The following is a 15,358-nucleotide window of genomic DNA, read 5'->3' on the forward strand; positions in this document are numbered from 1 at the left end:
TTTGGGGTCTTCAATAACTCCTGTACATGGCAGAGAATAACACTACAATGTCATCACGTTTTTGTTTGTATGGGTTAATCCACAAATCCTCAAAGCAGATCTGTTGTGGGTTATGCTGGCTACTTATAAATGTCTTCAGAGTTAAAAAGCAAGTAACCACACCACCCAAATTTACTTTGCTTTTAATTGTGGCTGTTTTCCCTGCCCTCTATGAGAACTGCTTTTTTCTCTTCTGCCTACCAGTGTGCATCTGTGGCTGTGCAGTAGTCACTGCATTTCATGCTTAGATTATGTATGCCACCATCTACATTATTATTATTTGTGCTGAAACTTCCAAAAGTTACCAAAGAATATGAGACTTGCCCTGTTGATTCAGAACAAGGGTGCATCCAGCTGAATCTTCTCTCTCTGCCAGTGACTGTAGGTGGACATCCAGGGAAGAGTGGGCAGGCACGAGATACTTCTCTGTACTTACCTCCCAGCTTCACACTGCTTGTTGCTCAGGAGGGTTTCCTGGGCTTGTACACATCATTGTGTCCACATCACTGGCCAAATCCTCTGGCAATTCATATGCTACAAAACCTCTGGCTACTCCAACAGATATAAATCAAGCAGAATTGGAGTAATTGACAATAACTGGGGGAAAAAAATGCAATTTGGAAGACATATATGCGTTTTGATCGTAATTTGGGCTAGATCTCCCAGCAACATAAATTATCTGCCTGTTTGGCTGTTTTTCCTGCCATCCCTATGAAGTCTCACTAAGCAATGGCATGGTGTAATAAAGACAGGTAGAGCACAGATTGCTTTGCTCTCAAATCCAGTTTAAGAGTGAACAGAACAACACTTTGACAGTGGAGAGGGATTTTGGAATGAGACACTCCTTTTCAGAGGCCACAAGCATGTGGAGCCAGGAAGCCAGGGACAAGAAGCAGCTGAGAACATGCAAAGATGAGAGCCACAAAACTGGGGAGGGAATGGGCTTGACAAGGAGCAGACAGAAGTACAGATAAGGTTCTAGAGAAACTCTTTTATGGGAACTGATGGAAATTTGGGAGTCAGTTTAAATGAAAGAGAAGAAAAAAACAGGAATTCATAGCAAAGAGATTCAAAGCTACAGCCTTCTTGGGAGAAGCAGTACCTTATCTTTCAGTGTTCTGGCCAAGGAAATGAGCTAGATCTGCTAAGACAAATAGAAGCTCGAGTCCAGTAATTAAAATTGGACCAGTGGCCCAAAATATCTTAATGAAGGCAGACTGCTGCCCAGAGGACCAGCTGTGAAACTGATTTTTTGGGTCCCTTGGAATGAAGGTCCATTTTCTTAAGTATTCTGGACTATGACATGTGAAGCATAACAATACCAATTTCTGTTGGTGGCCCAGTGTGAAAATGTGTTAATTATCTGTGTCAGTGGCATTTTATGACATGGTGGCATTAGTAGGGCAGAAATTTTAATCAGGTATTTGCCTAATTCCTAAAATAGTGCCTGTATGACTATACCTGGGAGAAAATGAAATCTGTACATGATATAAATATTTTGGATGTATCAAGCATTACTGAAGTACTATTAGTTACTGCTATCATTGTAGATTTAAGCCTCAAATACTCTTTCAGTACTCTATCAGTGCATGTTGAAAGAAGTTAGCATTTACACAGATCAAATCTAACCTTAAGAAAACCTTCCTCAAATGAACAGATGAGACAGATTTCTCAAAATCTAATAATGCAGGGAAACTTCATTTTACACCTCTTCTTGCCAGCTTGCTCCAAAATTTTCCAAGCTCTTTCTTCCATTTCACGTAGGTACGTTTCGGCAGCAACACAAAGCAAATTATTGCTTGCTCCAAGGAGCTCTGTACCCTGCAGGATCTTTGCAGAATCCAGCCCGAAGAAATACAGCACTTTGAGAAAACAGAGCTGTCAAGCAAGATTTCCTTGGGCTTGCTGCCACACAAAATGGCAAATAAGGGACTTGATCCTGCATGGAAGACAATAGGAACTGTAGGTGCTCAGCGTTCATCTTCCAGCAGAGTTAAGTTTTCTCAGTTCTTCCTAAAATCAGCCGTACTGTTTATACTTATTCAAAATTACATAGCTGAAAGCTTTGGTATCTAGCCACAGAGCTTTTATTTCAAATTGGCAATAATGTGACAAGATGTAACTCCTGCAAAAAAAGACTACAATAATGTTAAAAATATCATAAAATATTATTTATATCAGGATACATTTGTTACCCCATATGACTATCATTCATATTTCTTGACAGATATAAACCTCTGCTTAACGCATTAGTATCATAAATATTACCAGATATAACACTGTAATTTAATACCTACCAAATGTATTTTAAAATATTACTCAATTTAAAACTTTGGATTTTAACCAGATGTGTTTCCAGAAAATGATTCAGGTCAGATGCTTTTTTCTTTTCCTTTTTCTGTGCGTGCGCGTTCAAAGCGGAGCATTGCTATGTGATTTATTGTGCTATGACTGTATGCCCAGAACCTAAAACAGCACCATGATACTTCATCCTTGAGGCTTACACACCTGCAGTCCAAACTAACAAGAGAAAACATCTACATGGCACGGCAGGAGCCTTTGAAATGTCTCTTTGCAGTTGCCTGGACACAGAACAGACTGGTAGAACAGGGAGGCAGTGGAGAAAGGGTGAAGACAGGAACTCCAGCCTCTTTCATCTAGAAAGGGGGGACCATGGAGAGATTAGAGGAAAGGATTTTGATTAGATCACTGGAATGTGAAATGATGCTTCCCAGGATTAAAATCCTATTTTAGAGCTACCAAACCGGTTATGTTGTTAGTCAGAATTTGGAGGCTCTGGCAGCACCATCCCTGCAGATGGCTGTCACTCAGCAGCACCCGACACCCTTGGGCTGGAGCAGGGGGGACCCTGGCTGGGCCTTTCCCCTGGTTGTGGACACACAGCCACCAGTCCCAGCAACCAGCTGCCTTCTCTTAAAGCATGGAAAAAGGGGTTCCTTCCCAAAAGGCAGCCTTGTCCAGCCCTACAACATCCACATGGAGGCTCTTAGATTTCAGTCTCATTGAGCCCCCAGTCTAGTTTGCCTGGTGGAGGCTGACATTTTCATAAGCGAATGCCATTAGTTTTATTCCCAGCACAGCCAAGTTACAATTTGAAGGTCTATAGTTGTTGGGCAGCCCATTATGTGGAACCCATTAACATAAAACCCGCCATTGCAATTAGTATCTCTGTAAGCAAGCAGCAGCCTCAGCAAAAAGTGGAAATGGAGGCTGAAATAATGGTGCTGCTCCAAATGAGGACGGCAACAGATTGGGAAATAATCTGTAGCAATTGTTCTGTCACCCTCCCTGCAGTAACTTCTCAAAAGATAGAGCCATTTTCAAAGTAGTCAACCCACTGACTTGAGCGAGCACTAAATTCACTTGATGATCAAATACAATTCCAGAAAAAATCTACAATCACTTACCCAGGGGAAGATACATTTTCCTCTTACAGATGAAGTGTAAACTGGGGGAAGTCGCTGTATGTAGAAAAAGACCACGCAGCTTATTGATTTTGAAGGGGGGAGGTACAGACTGTGTTTTTGCCCATTTCCCAGTAAGGAAATAAGAAATGCTTTCTTGGGGGGTAACCTATTTGCAGACTGTTTGCGTGCGCTTGTTTGTTTTGTGAAGAGATGAGCCTGGCAAAATGTTCTTTGCTTTTCAGGAAGGGAACAAGGAAAATGTTCGTATTTATAGCAACGTTATTGTTTAGAACAAAATAAGTTATTTCATCCTTTTAATCTCCGTTTCTATGGATATCCTGCGTGGAGCTATGATCTGATTTTCCAACCTTCACTCGAGTCGTCCCCTCCAAGGCAGCGGTCAGCGGCACTAGCCCTGTGAGTAAGTGCCTGTCTACATTTAAATAAATCCCTTTTAAAGACGAATTCGCACCGCCCCGGACACAGTGATTCAGGCTGCCTTGAATGTACTTTTTTCATTGTTGTTTCCCCTAAACTCTCTCTCCACTTATCTAATTTTAGACTGCGGGCTCCCTGAGAGGGCCAACAACCTGCCCGGCCTCTTTGAGAACCATTTGCTGTGCGCGATGCTCTGCCATTAACCCCACCGCCCCGCACCCGCGGGGGCTGCGCGTCGCGGCAGTGCCCCCCCCCATCCTTCCCGCACTGCCCCCCCCCAGTTCCCGCATTGCCCCGAACTGACCCCCCACACACACAGACTCCCGCACTGCCTGGCGCCGCCAGCCTCGCCCGGCCCCCGCACCTCCCGCCCGTACCGCCGGGTCCCCCCCGGGCCGTCCCTCACACCCTCGCTGTCTGAGGGGGCGGACGCCCTGTCAGTGCGCGGCCGCGGCTCCCCCTCCCTCTCCCCTTTTCCCTCTTCCCCCCCCCCCATCTCCGCTCTCCCCGTCAGCGCACGGGCTGAGTCCGTGTTCCGGGCGGGCGCGGGCTCCAGGCCGGGATTTGGGCGCTCCCTGCCCGCCTCCCTCCCCCTTGCCCCCCCGCCCCTCCTCCCCCCTCCCGGCTGGCTCCCTCCCTCCCTCCCTCCCTCCCCCTCCCTCCCGGCTCCTGAACTCCAGCCCCTCTCTCTCTATCAGCCGCTCACTCTGTCTCAATATGTCTCAAGATGGCGGCCAATGTGGGATCGATGTTTCAATATTGGAAGCGCTTTGATTTACAGCAGCTGCAGGTCAGGCTCCCCCGCTCGCCGCACCGGCCGGGCCGCGCCGCCGGACCCCCCCTTCCCCTCCTTCCCTTCTCCGCCTTCCCTCGGGCCCGGCCTCCCCCTCCTCCTCCCGCTGCCGGCCCGCGCCGCCTAAAGGGAACCCCCCGCTCCGCCCGGCCGCGGCGCTCCGCTCCCTCCGCCCCCCCCTCCCCGCCATTGATCACCGGCCCCATCGGAAATTGATCCTCTTTGTTCAATTCATCGATCAGCCCAAGATGGCGCCGGAGCCAGGGCTGCCGGGGCCGCCGCCGCTTCGCCCGCTCCGTCCCGGGCTGCTCTCTTCCCCGCTTCCCGTTTCCCCCCGGCGGCCAGGGCCGTGCGGGGCCGCCGAGGCGGCGGGCGGCGACGGGGCTGCCGGCGGTCGCTCCTCTCCCCCTGCCTGCTCGCCTCTTCCTCCTTCCCCCTCTCCCGCCTACCCCTTCCCGCCGCCGCTTCCCCGCCGCTTTTTCTCCCCGGGAGCCGGGGAAAGTTTACCGAGTGCTGGGACTTTGTGTGGGGGCGCAGGGAGCCGGCCGGGCTCGGCGTGCAGGCGCGGAGCGGCGGGGGCTGGGGGCGCTGTGGGGCCGCCCGGCCGGGCGGGCGCTCCCCCGGCCGCCGCCTCGCCGCGGGGTACCGGCCCCCCGCCCCTCCGCCGCCGGCAGGCAAGGGGGCTCCGGCCCCGCCGCCCTCCCGCCGAGCGCCGCGGCCCCGCTGGCACCGTGCCGTGTGTGCGTGTGTGTGTGTATGTGCGTGTGTGTGTGTGTGGAGCCGCCGCCGGCATGAGGCGAGGGATGGAGCCGCGGCGGGGTCCCGCGGGGCGGGAAGGGGGGCAGCGCCCGGCCTTGCCCGGCCCGGGGAGACGGGGGTGTGCGGGAGGGCAGGGACAGCGCCGGTCGCGGTAGCTCCTGGCGGCTGCGGAGGTCGGTGAGGGGCCGGCGGGGCACAGCCGGCGGCGGGAGGGCAGGCTTACATAATTCACGGGCTCTCCAGCCTCTCCTGCTGTCCAGGATCTGACAGATGAGGGGAATATTGATGCTTTACTGTGCTGGCTCATAACAGCCTCCAAGTCTTGTTTCCGCCGAGGGAAAGTCCTCGCAAACCATCTTTCCTGCACCCTTTGGGTGCGTGCCCCGAGGAAATTGCAGATCCACTATTTAATGTAATTGCCGGGGTATAGATAAGGCCAGGGCGGGTTGGGGGGGGTGTGTGTGTGTGTTGGGGGGGAGGTTGTCAAACGATGAATTGGTGCTGCTCCCGCCGCTGAATAGGATTGCAACATGAATGTTTCTCCCAGTTGATTGGTGCAGGAAAGCGCTGCCCTGCCTCTTCAAACCCTCCGGTGCCTCCCGTTTAAATAAATTGGCTCCAAAGCTGGCGGCTGCCCACCCTGGCCCCCTCTGAGGAGGGCTCGGCGGTGCCCTGCCGGAGCCCCGCAGCCGGCGGAACCATCGTGCGTTGATGCTGGGCAGAGCCGCGGCCCCGCTGGAGGTGAGGGGATGCAAGCGGGGGGCCGGGGAGCGGGACCCGGGGCCCGCCGCTCTCCCCTCCCCTCGGTGGGGTTTGCAGGGGGTGAACTAGCGAGAGCGATGCAATAAAAAACCAAACCAAACCTCAAACCAAGCTAAAACACCCCAGCAACCCCCAAACGGGAAGTGCTCTGTAGGATCTGTGGTAGGAGGCTGGTCCCTTCTGACTTTCAGGTGCATTAGGAGGTGGGGTAAAGTAACGTTTTGTTTCAGGCTTTTCTCCCCCCTTCTCCTCTTTCGGGTTTTATTGTTTCTTTTAAAGGCTTTGCATTAAGGTAGACTTGGCTGAACTTTGCTAACTTGAAAGGGTTCTTAATAGTGACCCAGAATACCTACAGGAATAGAGAAAATGAGATCCAGATGTAGAATTGTATAAAATAAAATGGATTAAATTAAGATGTAGTTAAACAAGGTCTGACATCTTTAATTGTGGACTTGTGCTTTTGCCTCTGTGTGTGTGTGTGGTTGTACTTGCTTAGCATAGGAAAATAAATGCTCCTGAGGTCAGTGCCATGGTGTTACATTTAGCGGGGAAGCAGTCTAAATATTGCCTATAAAAATAAAGCCTTCAGAAATGCTTATTGATTAAAACATATTACATTTAAGTATCTATCATGTAAATGAAATTCTAAAATGTAATGAACGCAGCCAAATGGCATTTTGATAGATTGTTCTATTCTGTTTTTAGTAAAAAATAGCTCACTTTTATCATAATTTAATTCCTGTGCACACTGTAAAACCTGTTGTGGAGTATCACTGTACAAACCTTAATCTCCTTTTTGCAGACTAAATGTGACAGTCTGACTTGAACAGCTTGTAGGTTCTCCTTTGAAGCATTCTGGTAACGCTAGCTTAAAGTTGTTTGAGCAATATTCATTACCTGCTTTTGAGGGCTTGTGATTATTTATGCATGTTGTGGATTGAGGCTGTTCACCTTTTGGCAGGTTCACCGGGCAGTCTGTGAGCAGTGCAAAGTTTATTAACTTTGCATGCAGTCAGTCGGTCTGTGGAGAGTCCTGGAGTGACCAGAGAGGTAGAGAGTACCTTCAGCCATATGCAGAAGAGTTAATTTGTTTCAAATTAGCTTTTTAATTTATTTTTTTTTATCCACCCATCTGCATGAAGAAGTAGTGTAATATTTACTCCCACTTGCAGATGAAGCAATATGCTATAAAAACTATTGTTACTGAGTATGAAGTTCAGCCTTACAGAACTGTCTATCCCTCCCTTCTCCACATCTACATAGTAGCTACAGCTACTAACGTGTAATGTAGAATTATAGAAAATAAAAATGCTTTTGTCTGCGCTTTCATTAGCCTGTTCTAGGGCAAAACCTGTGAGGTTCCACCTGTGCTCCAGCTCTTGCAGCTCTGGGTCTAGCTGGCTTTGAAGCTATCATTTTCCTGTATGAGAAAGTTGTGAGGAGCTGAGGAGGTGCAGTCCCGGATGGCTGGCAGGGAGATGCAGACATGCACCCTCTGTGCTCACAACTTCCTCTTCTGCATTCTGTTAGAAGAGGACGTTTAACTGTTGATGAGCTTCGACCTGCCTTGTAATATTAAGCAGCAGGTTTTCTCAAGATTGTATCAATATTAATTAAAAACAGTGCCAGGGAACACTTTAGGGTCTGACTCTTTCAATTATTTATTTCCTTTCACTAAATAACCTCTTGTTTATAGGAAGAGAGATTTCAAGAGTTGGAGGCAGGATTAAATAATTCAGGACCTGGATTAAAGAACAAAAAGGTCTGTTCACAAATGGAATATGAGATGTAAAAATGGCAGTTTCCTGCAGGTATCAAACGTATCTCTTCACTTGAGACTGCACCTGAGAGGCATGTAGCTGAACACTTAACCCTTTTTTCTAGTAAAGGTTAGTAATATTTCCTTAAAAAACAGTGGAATTAGCATGGTATTTCTGCTTCAGTTTGCTGTGGGGTTGAAGATGGACCCATGTTTGACAGCTGATGGCAAGGGAGTCGCAGGGCATCAAGAAAACACATCCTTGCAAACCCTGAATATTGTGGCAATAAATGCAAATTAAGTCACTGGAGAAATTCTGCTGCCCTGGAGTTAAAGCTGCATCTCCTGTTTGGAAGCAGTTGTGTGATCTGAATCAGGTTGACTTAGAGCAGCGGGAAGGGTACCTGCTGCTGCATGGTCCTGTTTGAAGTTCCTGGGTTTTGATGTCACCATCACCTTTTTAAAAACAACTTCTGCTGTAGAACAGGAAAATCACTGTTGTGGGTAAGGCATACAGTCCTGTTTAAAATTTTGCTGAATATTTCTGACTGTGTGTGTGAATGTATCTGCATCAGAGGAGACAGTTGGCCCCACTGTATCTTTTTGACCAGCAGTGTTGCATGAGTAAGTCTGGCTTGGCTCTCAGTTCTAAGTAGAATCTGCAGGATGAATGGAAGAAGTTTATACCATTGGAAAACTTAACAAACTATCTGTTAAAGTATTTTGACTATAAAAATCATTGCAGCTTTTTTAGGACGGGCACTCATACTGGTAAAAAGTAGTTTATTCTTGCTTTTGAGCAGAATGGCATTACATTGTATCAAGCTAAGGAATGAAAATTTAAAGGCAAATCCTGCTTGTGCGTTTTGTTTCTTTTAAGATCTTGCCCTGCTATTGCATCATAAATGATTAAAGTAAGAATGGAGTATTAGTTCTATGCATGCTGTGACTAATTGCTTAAGGTAAACTATTGATCTTGTAACATTATAAAATTTGTAACAAGATCTGGAAAAAATAAGTTGTAATGAGTAGCTTTTAAATACTGAAACGCTACTATTATTTAATTAGAAGCAGGTGGAGTTCTTGGCATCTTTGAGTTGCATCTGATTGTATCAGAGCACAAACTGATTTGCTTTAAGTGTAGTTAACATGCTTCATCAGAAGTGGAATTAATGATCACGTCTGAGTGTTTAATTTAGTTTGTCTGTGCAGGTCACTGTAGAACTTGTAGTTTCTGTCCTAAAAGTAGACAGCACTTTCCTGTTTATAATGGTAGTTAAATGAGTATCAAGAAAAGAGTCTCTAGCTATTGTAAATATATTTCTGCTCCTCTGCACCTGATGTGCAGGGAAAGCAGCTGAGTGCTTCTTCAAGAAGATGCAATGCAGGGAACTGAATGTAAAAGTCAGGGAACCACTGCCAGTATACCCAGATAGCTCTCAGAGAGGGTTTGCCTTTTTGTGGTGGTCAGGGTGGTCTCTGGACATCTAATACACATGACATATTAGAAGAAATGCTAATGGTGTACTTCTGGCTGAAGAATTTGACTTTTGCAGGATTCCTTGAGTCCTATTCCTTGAGTCCTGTTCCTTGGAAAGATGTTTCTGAAAGCTTTTCTAGCCCTCTGTGGTGTTTCTCAAATGAAATAATGCCCATCTGAAACATGGCAGAATTAGTGGGTGTTTCAGTGACTCTGCTCTCATGCCAAGTTTGTGGTTAATTGGATAATGTATTGAGAAATGCAGTAGTGAGGATTTGGAATATGGTAATGGTTGGGATTTTTTTGAAAAAGGGATTGCACTACTTGGCTGTCTATAACAATACCAAATAAGTAATGGGTGAAACATTTGCTATGGAACAAATTACATGCAGTCTAAAATTCCAGTGAACAATTATTCTCTATTTGCAAGCTGATTCGTAATGCAAAAAGTGGATGTAAAAAATGCATAATCCAGAGTCTCAGTTTGATCACACTGAGGCTGAAAATGAAGGCAGTTTGTGTACTGGGTAGAGAGCAGATATGTATATGGATGCTCAGTATTTTTTAAGACACCAAGTGCTCACTGACTTCTGGCTCTTTTTATGCAAGCAAGGTAGCAAATTCCCATCTTGCAAATTCAGGTTTCTCTTGCATGTGATCTTTAAATTCCATTCTTTGCTTACCCTTATACTTGGTTGTTTCAAATATACTTTATGGGCATGGTTTTGAAAATACAATCTTTTCTGGATTGAGAATGCAGTAACATTGTTCCAGCATTGCATGAAGGAGTAGGGAGGAACATGTGAAGCTGAGGAGGAGGCTGAAATGGAGTAGTCAGCAGAGGACAGGGAATTTACGGCGAAGAGATTTGTGCAGGAGTGCTCACATGTGGGATTGTAGGTGTTGAATTTGCCAGGAAAGATGAGACCAACTTAGACCTCATGATAGCTAATGTCCTTAAATTAGTAAGACAGGATAAATAATTTTGTGACATACATGTTCTCAGCTTGTTTTTGTTGTCTCTGGATTGACAATTAAGTGACTACTTAACAATGAGTTAGTCGTTTATGCTTTTATTACGAGTTATAATGAAGAAATTTCAGTTTATTATGTTGTCTGAGTTGTGAGAAGCATGGAAATCCAGAGAGAACTGAGTGCTAACAGCAGTAAGTCTTAGTGAGAGATGAACCACCAAGTGTGCAGATGTTGGCTGTAGGCTCTTGGATGTAACAGTGGTCTTCCCTATTGTTGAACTGCATTTGGGAAAGCAGTAGGCAGGAAAGAATTCATACTGATCCACTGAGCTTCCCTGGTGGTGCTCATGGCTCCAGCAGGATACAGCAGTACTTACAGTGCTGTTGCTGGGTCACTTCTGTGACTATAGCAGAGTTACATATTTAGAATGAATAAACATATTTCTCAGTATGAAGGTGCTGAAGGCAGGAGATGGCCAGGTGGCTCTGTGCAGATGTGTTACAGCAGATGTAGGTTTGAAGTTGGAGCCTTTCAGACTAATGTCTAAAAGCTTTTTGCCTCGCTGGCAATTCACTTGCTTCTTTGCCTTGCAGTAATTTAGTGCCTTTGTTGGCAGTTGGGGTAATAAGGAAGTTTCTGTGAGGGCTGGAGTTGTGCTGCTGTTTCATGGGATGGAGGTACCGGAGGCACTTGTCTGTCTCCTGGTGAGGTTTGTGGACCCACAGTGATCTGTTCTGGAGAAAGAGAGATAAAGATCACCCTTTCTTTGAAAAGCTCAAAAGCAGATGCACAAAAATATTTAAGCTGCCTTACTTAGATGCTTAAAATTCCCCAATATCTTCGTGCTGCCGACTGTGAGCGTTTTAAGGTATGTAAGGGTGTAAGGCCAAGGCTGTGGCTTTTCAGAACAGCTCATACATCAGAGCTGAGCAGATCCTGTTGTTCTTATCTTTGTTGTGTGGTACCTTAGTAAATAAACAAGCTTGAACATAACAGCACCTGGAAGTGCCAGTGCAAGGTTTCTGTGAAGGGTATGAAAATTTAAAGCCAAATTATTGGTAAATACCTGGTCTAATTTTTCAGAAGAGTTTAATTGCATTGAATGCAGTCATCTAAGAATCATGGAATGGCTTGTGTTGGAAGGGACATTAAAGACCATCTTGTTCCCACCTCGCTGCCATGGACAGGGTCACCTTCCACTAGACAAGGTTGCTCAAAGCCAATCTTGTGTGTGTTTGGCTGAGGTGAGTCCTGGCATGCATTGCACAGAAGAGTTTAGGTGGTACCTAAACTCTAAAAAAGACCTAAAAAAGTTTAGGTCTTGACTCCTAACATTTTACAGTATTCCTTGAGCTATTGAGATCTGATGGTTCTGTGCTGCTGCATTACTGTGTCTCTGTGGGATTGCTCTCCTGGGTTTGGGCTGTATCTACAGGGAGCCTGAGTCACTTCTGATGCTTACACTGTAGAAGTCTTTCCTTGCTGAGAAATGTTGGCTCCACTCTGTGACTCACATGTGACAAGCTGAGGACAGTAATTCTGCAGAGAAGTAAAAATAAAAACAAATGGAGGAGGGAAATGACTCTTCTTAAAGGTCTGGATGGGATAGAGGGAAGTGGTGAAGAAAGGAAGGAGTTAAGGAGTGAGCTTAAGCCAAGGACTTGGAAATGAAACTTATGCAGCTCAGTTGAGAGGAGAGCTTATTTTAGAATTTATATAAATATTCGGCAGTGCAGCTGGAGAGTATGGAGGGTCTCCCAACAAATGCCTGGCTGGCTGTAGTGTTGCCATCAAATCCTGCTCACCTTTACTCCATGATCACATAAAAGGATAGCCTGGGGTTTACCACCAAGCTGTTCTTGTGGAAACATCCTGGGAAGATTTGTACATCAGATACCAGGGTGATGGTATGACTTCAGAGTACACTGTGAGATTTTTAATGTTGCCCTGTGACAAACAGGGCTTATGTTCTGTTAAACTGAAATAGCTTTACAACCACTTGAATGGTACTTTAAGATATTATGAATATGAAAGCATTCTCGTTCCTACTTGGAAAAAAAAACAAAAAACAATGCATGGCTTTTGATTTATTTATTTTATTTTATTGGTTTTTTAATGAAGACTCAGACTAGATAAATCTTAGATACAAAAACATCATATGTTTTGCATGGAAATGCCATGGTTTATTACTGTAGAAACTGAAGTAAGCTAGAACTGCAGATGATGAAATGCATAGACATTTAATACATTGAGTCTTAGTCCTGCTCTCTCTGGTACCTCTGCTAGGTATTTGAGGTCTTGCTGATCCATTATTTTCAGGAAAACAGATTTCTCTTACCAATGAATGGTAAACTTCAGCTGGCATGCATCAGGCCATCAACAATCTGTACACTTTGGACAACAACGTTTAGGGGATTTTTTTGGATTCAATTTGAGGGATAGTTGCTGGGTAGAAGTGACTGAAGTAAGTTGGGAGTTTTGGTCTTGCAGCTGCTCTGTGCCTGTTCTTGGCTCTGCATGGGCCCCTCAGCATGTCACTCAGCCTCTGCTGGTTTGGTTCTCCATCTGGAAAACATTGATAATGCTTCTGACCCCTCTTTGAGAACACTTTGAGTTACAAGCTTGTGAGTTAGCACTTACTATTCCTTTTTGCTCCTACTTAATTCTGTGCTGGATAAATAAGATCTAATTGTTGCATTTGCTGCACCTTTGTTAGCATTCTTTTAAAATGGATTAAACAGAGGTTATGCTGCTGTTGATTTGTAGGTATGTTTCAGGCTTGTTGCTGGAAGCACTGTCTATAGAAATGAACGTGAAGAAAGAGCTGAGTAGTTGAGTGTCTTAAAAGAATGTTGTTGGTGTACCAGATCAGTGGGAGCAAATGTTTCCTTGCAAATGGTTATAAACCTATAATCTGGAGTTATTCATACGTGCATACGTGCACTCTTACTTTAAAGCATACCTCCATGTTCCACTGTTTGAAGGCAAGATATGCAAGTTACCAAGTCTCCCTTCAGATTTCTCCTTGCATTAATGGCTGCTTAAAAGTTCCACTGTGGGCACCCAGTGATCTGAATGCTGGATGTAATATTTAACAGTTTAAGGTTGCAGCATTTCAAATTGCAGTCCCCTGCAGCCCTAGGCTTGGAGCAGCTCCCTGTTTCAGAAAGACAGGATGGCCTCTGCCAGCTCAGGTGAAGGAAAACCTTCAGTCCCCAGCAGAGCTTTTATCCAAGTACATGTTCCAGTGGTTGGGGGGACTGTAAATGGCACGGGGCAAACCCCCCCCCCCCAATGGCCATAGAGGGGGATGTGTTCAGAGCAGTTTCTGTGCAAGGTGTTAGATGCGTGTCTGAAAGCTGCAATTCTGCATCCATCAAGACATGTGGTGGGGCAGGTTGAAACTTTTTCTTGCGGCAACTTTTTATCTTCTATCCAAATTGTTTAGGTTTTCTATTCTAAGTATTGATAGCCTGCTAAGGCTGTCAGCAGGGTTAGAGGTTATGATTTAGATGTCTGCTTGTGCCATCAGAAATATCGATCGCCTGCTCATTTCGCCTGCGTTTTTCTCCTGAATAGTGATGAGGCTGGAGAGGTGCTGCTCACCACTGCTCCTGGCAGCTCTCCTGTGCTCAGCTGGGTGAACTTTTTGCAAAGGTGAATAAGCTTTATCCCTATTTAGCACAACACAAAGGCTCTGACCCAGTAAGAGTTACAGCACGTGCTTAACTTTAACAAATGTGTAGATGAAGGGAGTGGAAAGGAGAAAGTTGCTGCCTTTTCCAACCTGGACCATGGTTAAGTTGTTAATAGAGATGAATCTCTGTACTAATCCAGTGGCTTCTCAGTCTCTTCCTCTATCTCATATTTTTATTAAACTTAATTTTCTTGTTGTTTCATTGATGTGAAATACAGGTGTTGACAGAATAGCTCAGTAAAATTTATACTTATGTTTTCTCTGTAATTATTTTTATTTGGTATTTACACATTTTATTGCATGGTTATATCAAAGTAAATTTATATTGTGTTATTGCTTAAAGATGTTTGCTTCATTTTCGGGCATAAATAAAATGTACTCTTTTTCTGTGACCTGAAACATGGTGATATTAGTTTTGTTAGCAGACTACATATCTATTTTTCTGTAGCAACTTTTGTGTGTGTCTGTGTTAGTACTGATAGTACTCTTCAGTTTGCTATCTCTGGTATGATAGTTGCTTTTCTAATGCTAATTGTGGAGATGAGATAATATTAAACATTTAAAAAGGAGCCAGTAGTCTTGCAATTGATTTTCTGTGGAGAGACCTCTGTACAGAGTTGCTTACACAATTGTAGCTTTAGTTTCTTTTATACCAGTGTAAGAAGTGTTTCATATATTTTAAAAATAAAAACTTTGTGAATACACTGGTTACTCTTTTCCTTCTTCCAGCCCTATTTTATCTCTTTCAGGAGCTCTAAAGCTTTCTTTTGCTTATAGATTTCTGCACATTTTCTTTGGCATGGACTACTGCAATCAAAATTCTTTGGATGCTGGAAAAGGGCAGATTGCTAATATTGTGTCTTCAGCTCATCTCTCTACTGCTGTTCACAACACCCTGCCTGTTTTCTCAAGCAAACATACTTCATACTCATAATTACTGCTTGAACTCAGAATATCATTTCTTTCAAATGTGAGTCGATGCTGCTTTGTAGGGGTGAACTCAGGGGGCTCCTGGGCTGCAAATGAAGGATGCAAGAAGCATTAAAAGCATTTAAGAGGAGTAAGGAGGGGAGAATCGGTCTATAAGAATTTATTTTGCATACTTTCCTAAAGAAGAAAGCTTTTCTAGTGTGTCTTGATCCTTTGAGGCTGTGAGTGCTGTTACTGATGTTGCTTAACTCTTGCAGGACTAGGTGATTATTTCTGTGATCAGGATTTGAATCAAATT

At 44.9% G+C, this 15,358-nt stretch overlaps 1 protein-coding gene and 1 long non-coding RNA gene across 12 annotated transcripts in view; one reads left to right on the forward strand and one right to left on the reverse strand.

Annotated features, from left to right (window-relative positions):
- Positions 1-2,103: 2,103 nt before the first annotated feature.
- Positions 2,104-4,148, reverse strand: LOC139806021 (uncharacterized). The gene is made up of 2 exons (XR_011730078.1): positions 3,468-4,148; positions 2,104-2,696 (listed from the first exon to the last, which is right to left on the reverse strand). It is a non-coding gene; the product is annotated as an uncharacterized lncRNA (long non-coding RNA).
- A 406-nt stretch (positions 4,149-4,554) lies between these two features.
- CUX1 (cut like homeobox 1) overlaps positions 4,555-15,358 on the forward strand; it is a 263,293-nt gene continuing 252,489 nt past the window's right edge. For 10 of the 11 annotated variants that reach the window (XM_071765224.1, XM_071765218.1, XM_071765222.1 and 7 more), the window contains exon 1: positions 4,555-4,695. In XM_071765224.1, coding sequence (XP_071621325.1) covers positions 4,633-4,695 — 63 coding nt within the window. In that variant the 5' untranslated portion in view covers positions 4,555-4,632. Of the gene's footprint in view, positions 4,696-6,053; positions 6,199-15,358 lie in introns of those variants that run through there. The other variant, XM_071765216.1, reaches the window with a different exon arrangement.

Source organism: Heliangelus exortis, chromosome 21 (assembly GCF_036169615.1).
Source record: "Heliangelus exortis chromosome 21, bHelExo1.hap1, whole genome shotgun sequence".
NCBI classification, from domain to species: Eukaryota; Metazoa; Chordata; class Aves; order Apodiformes; family Trochilidae; genus Heliangelus; species Heliangelus exortis.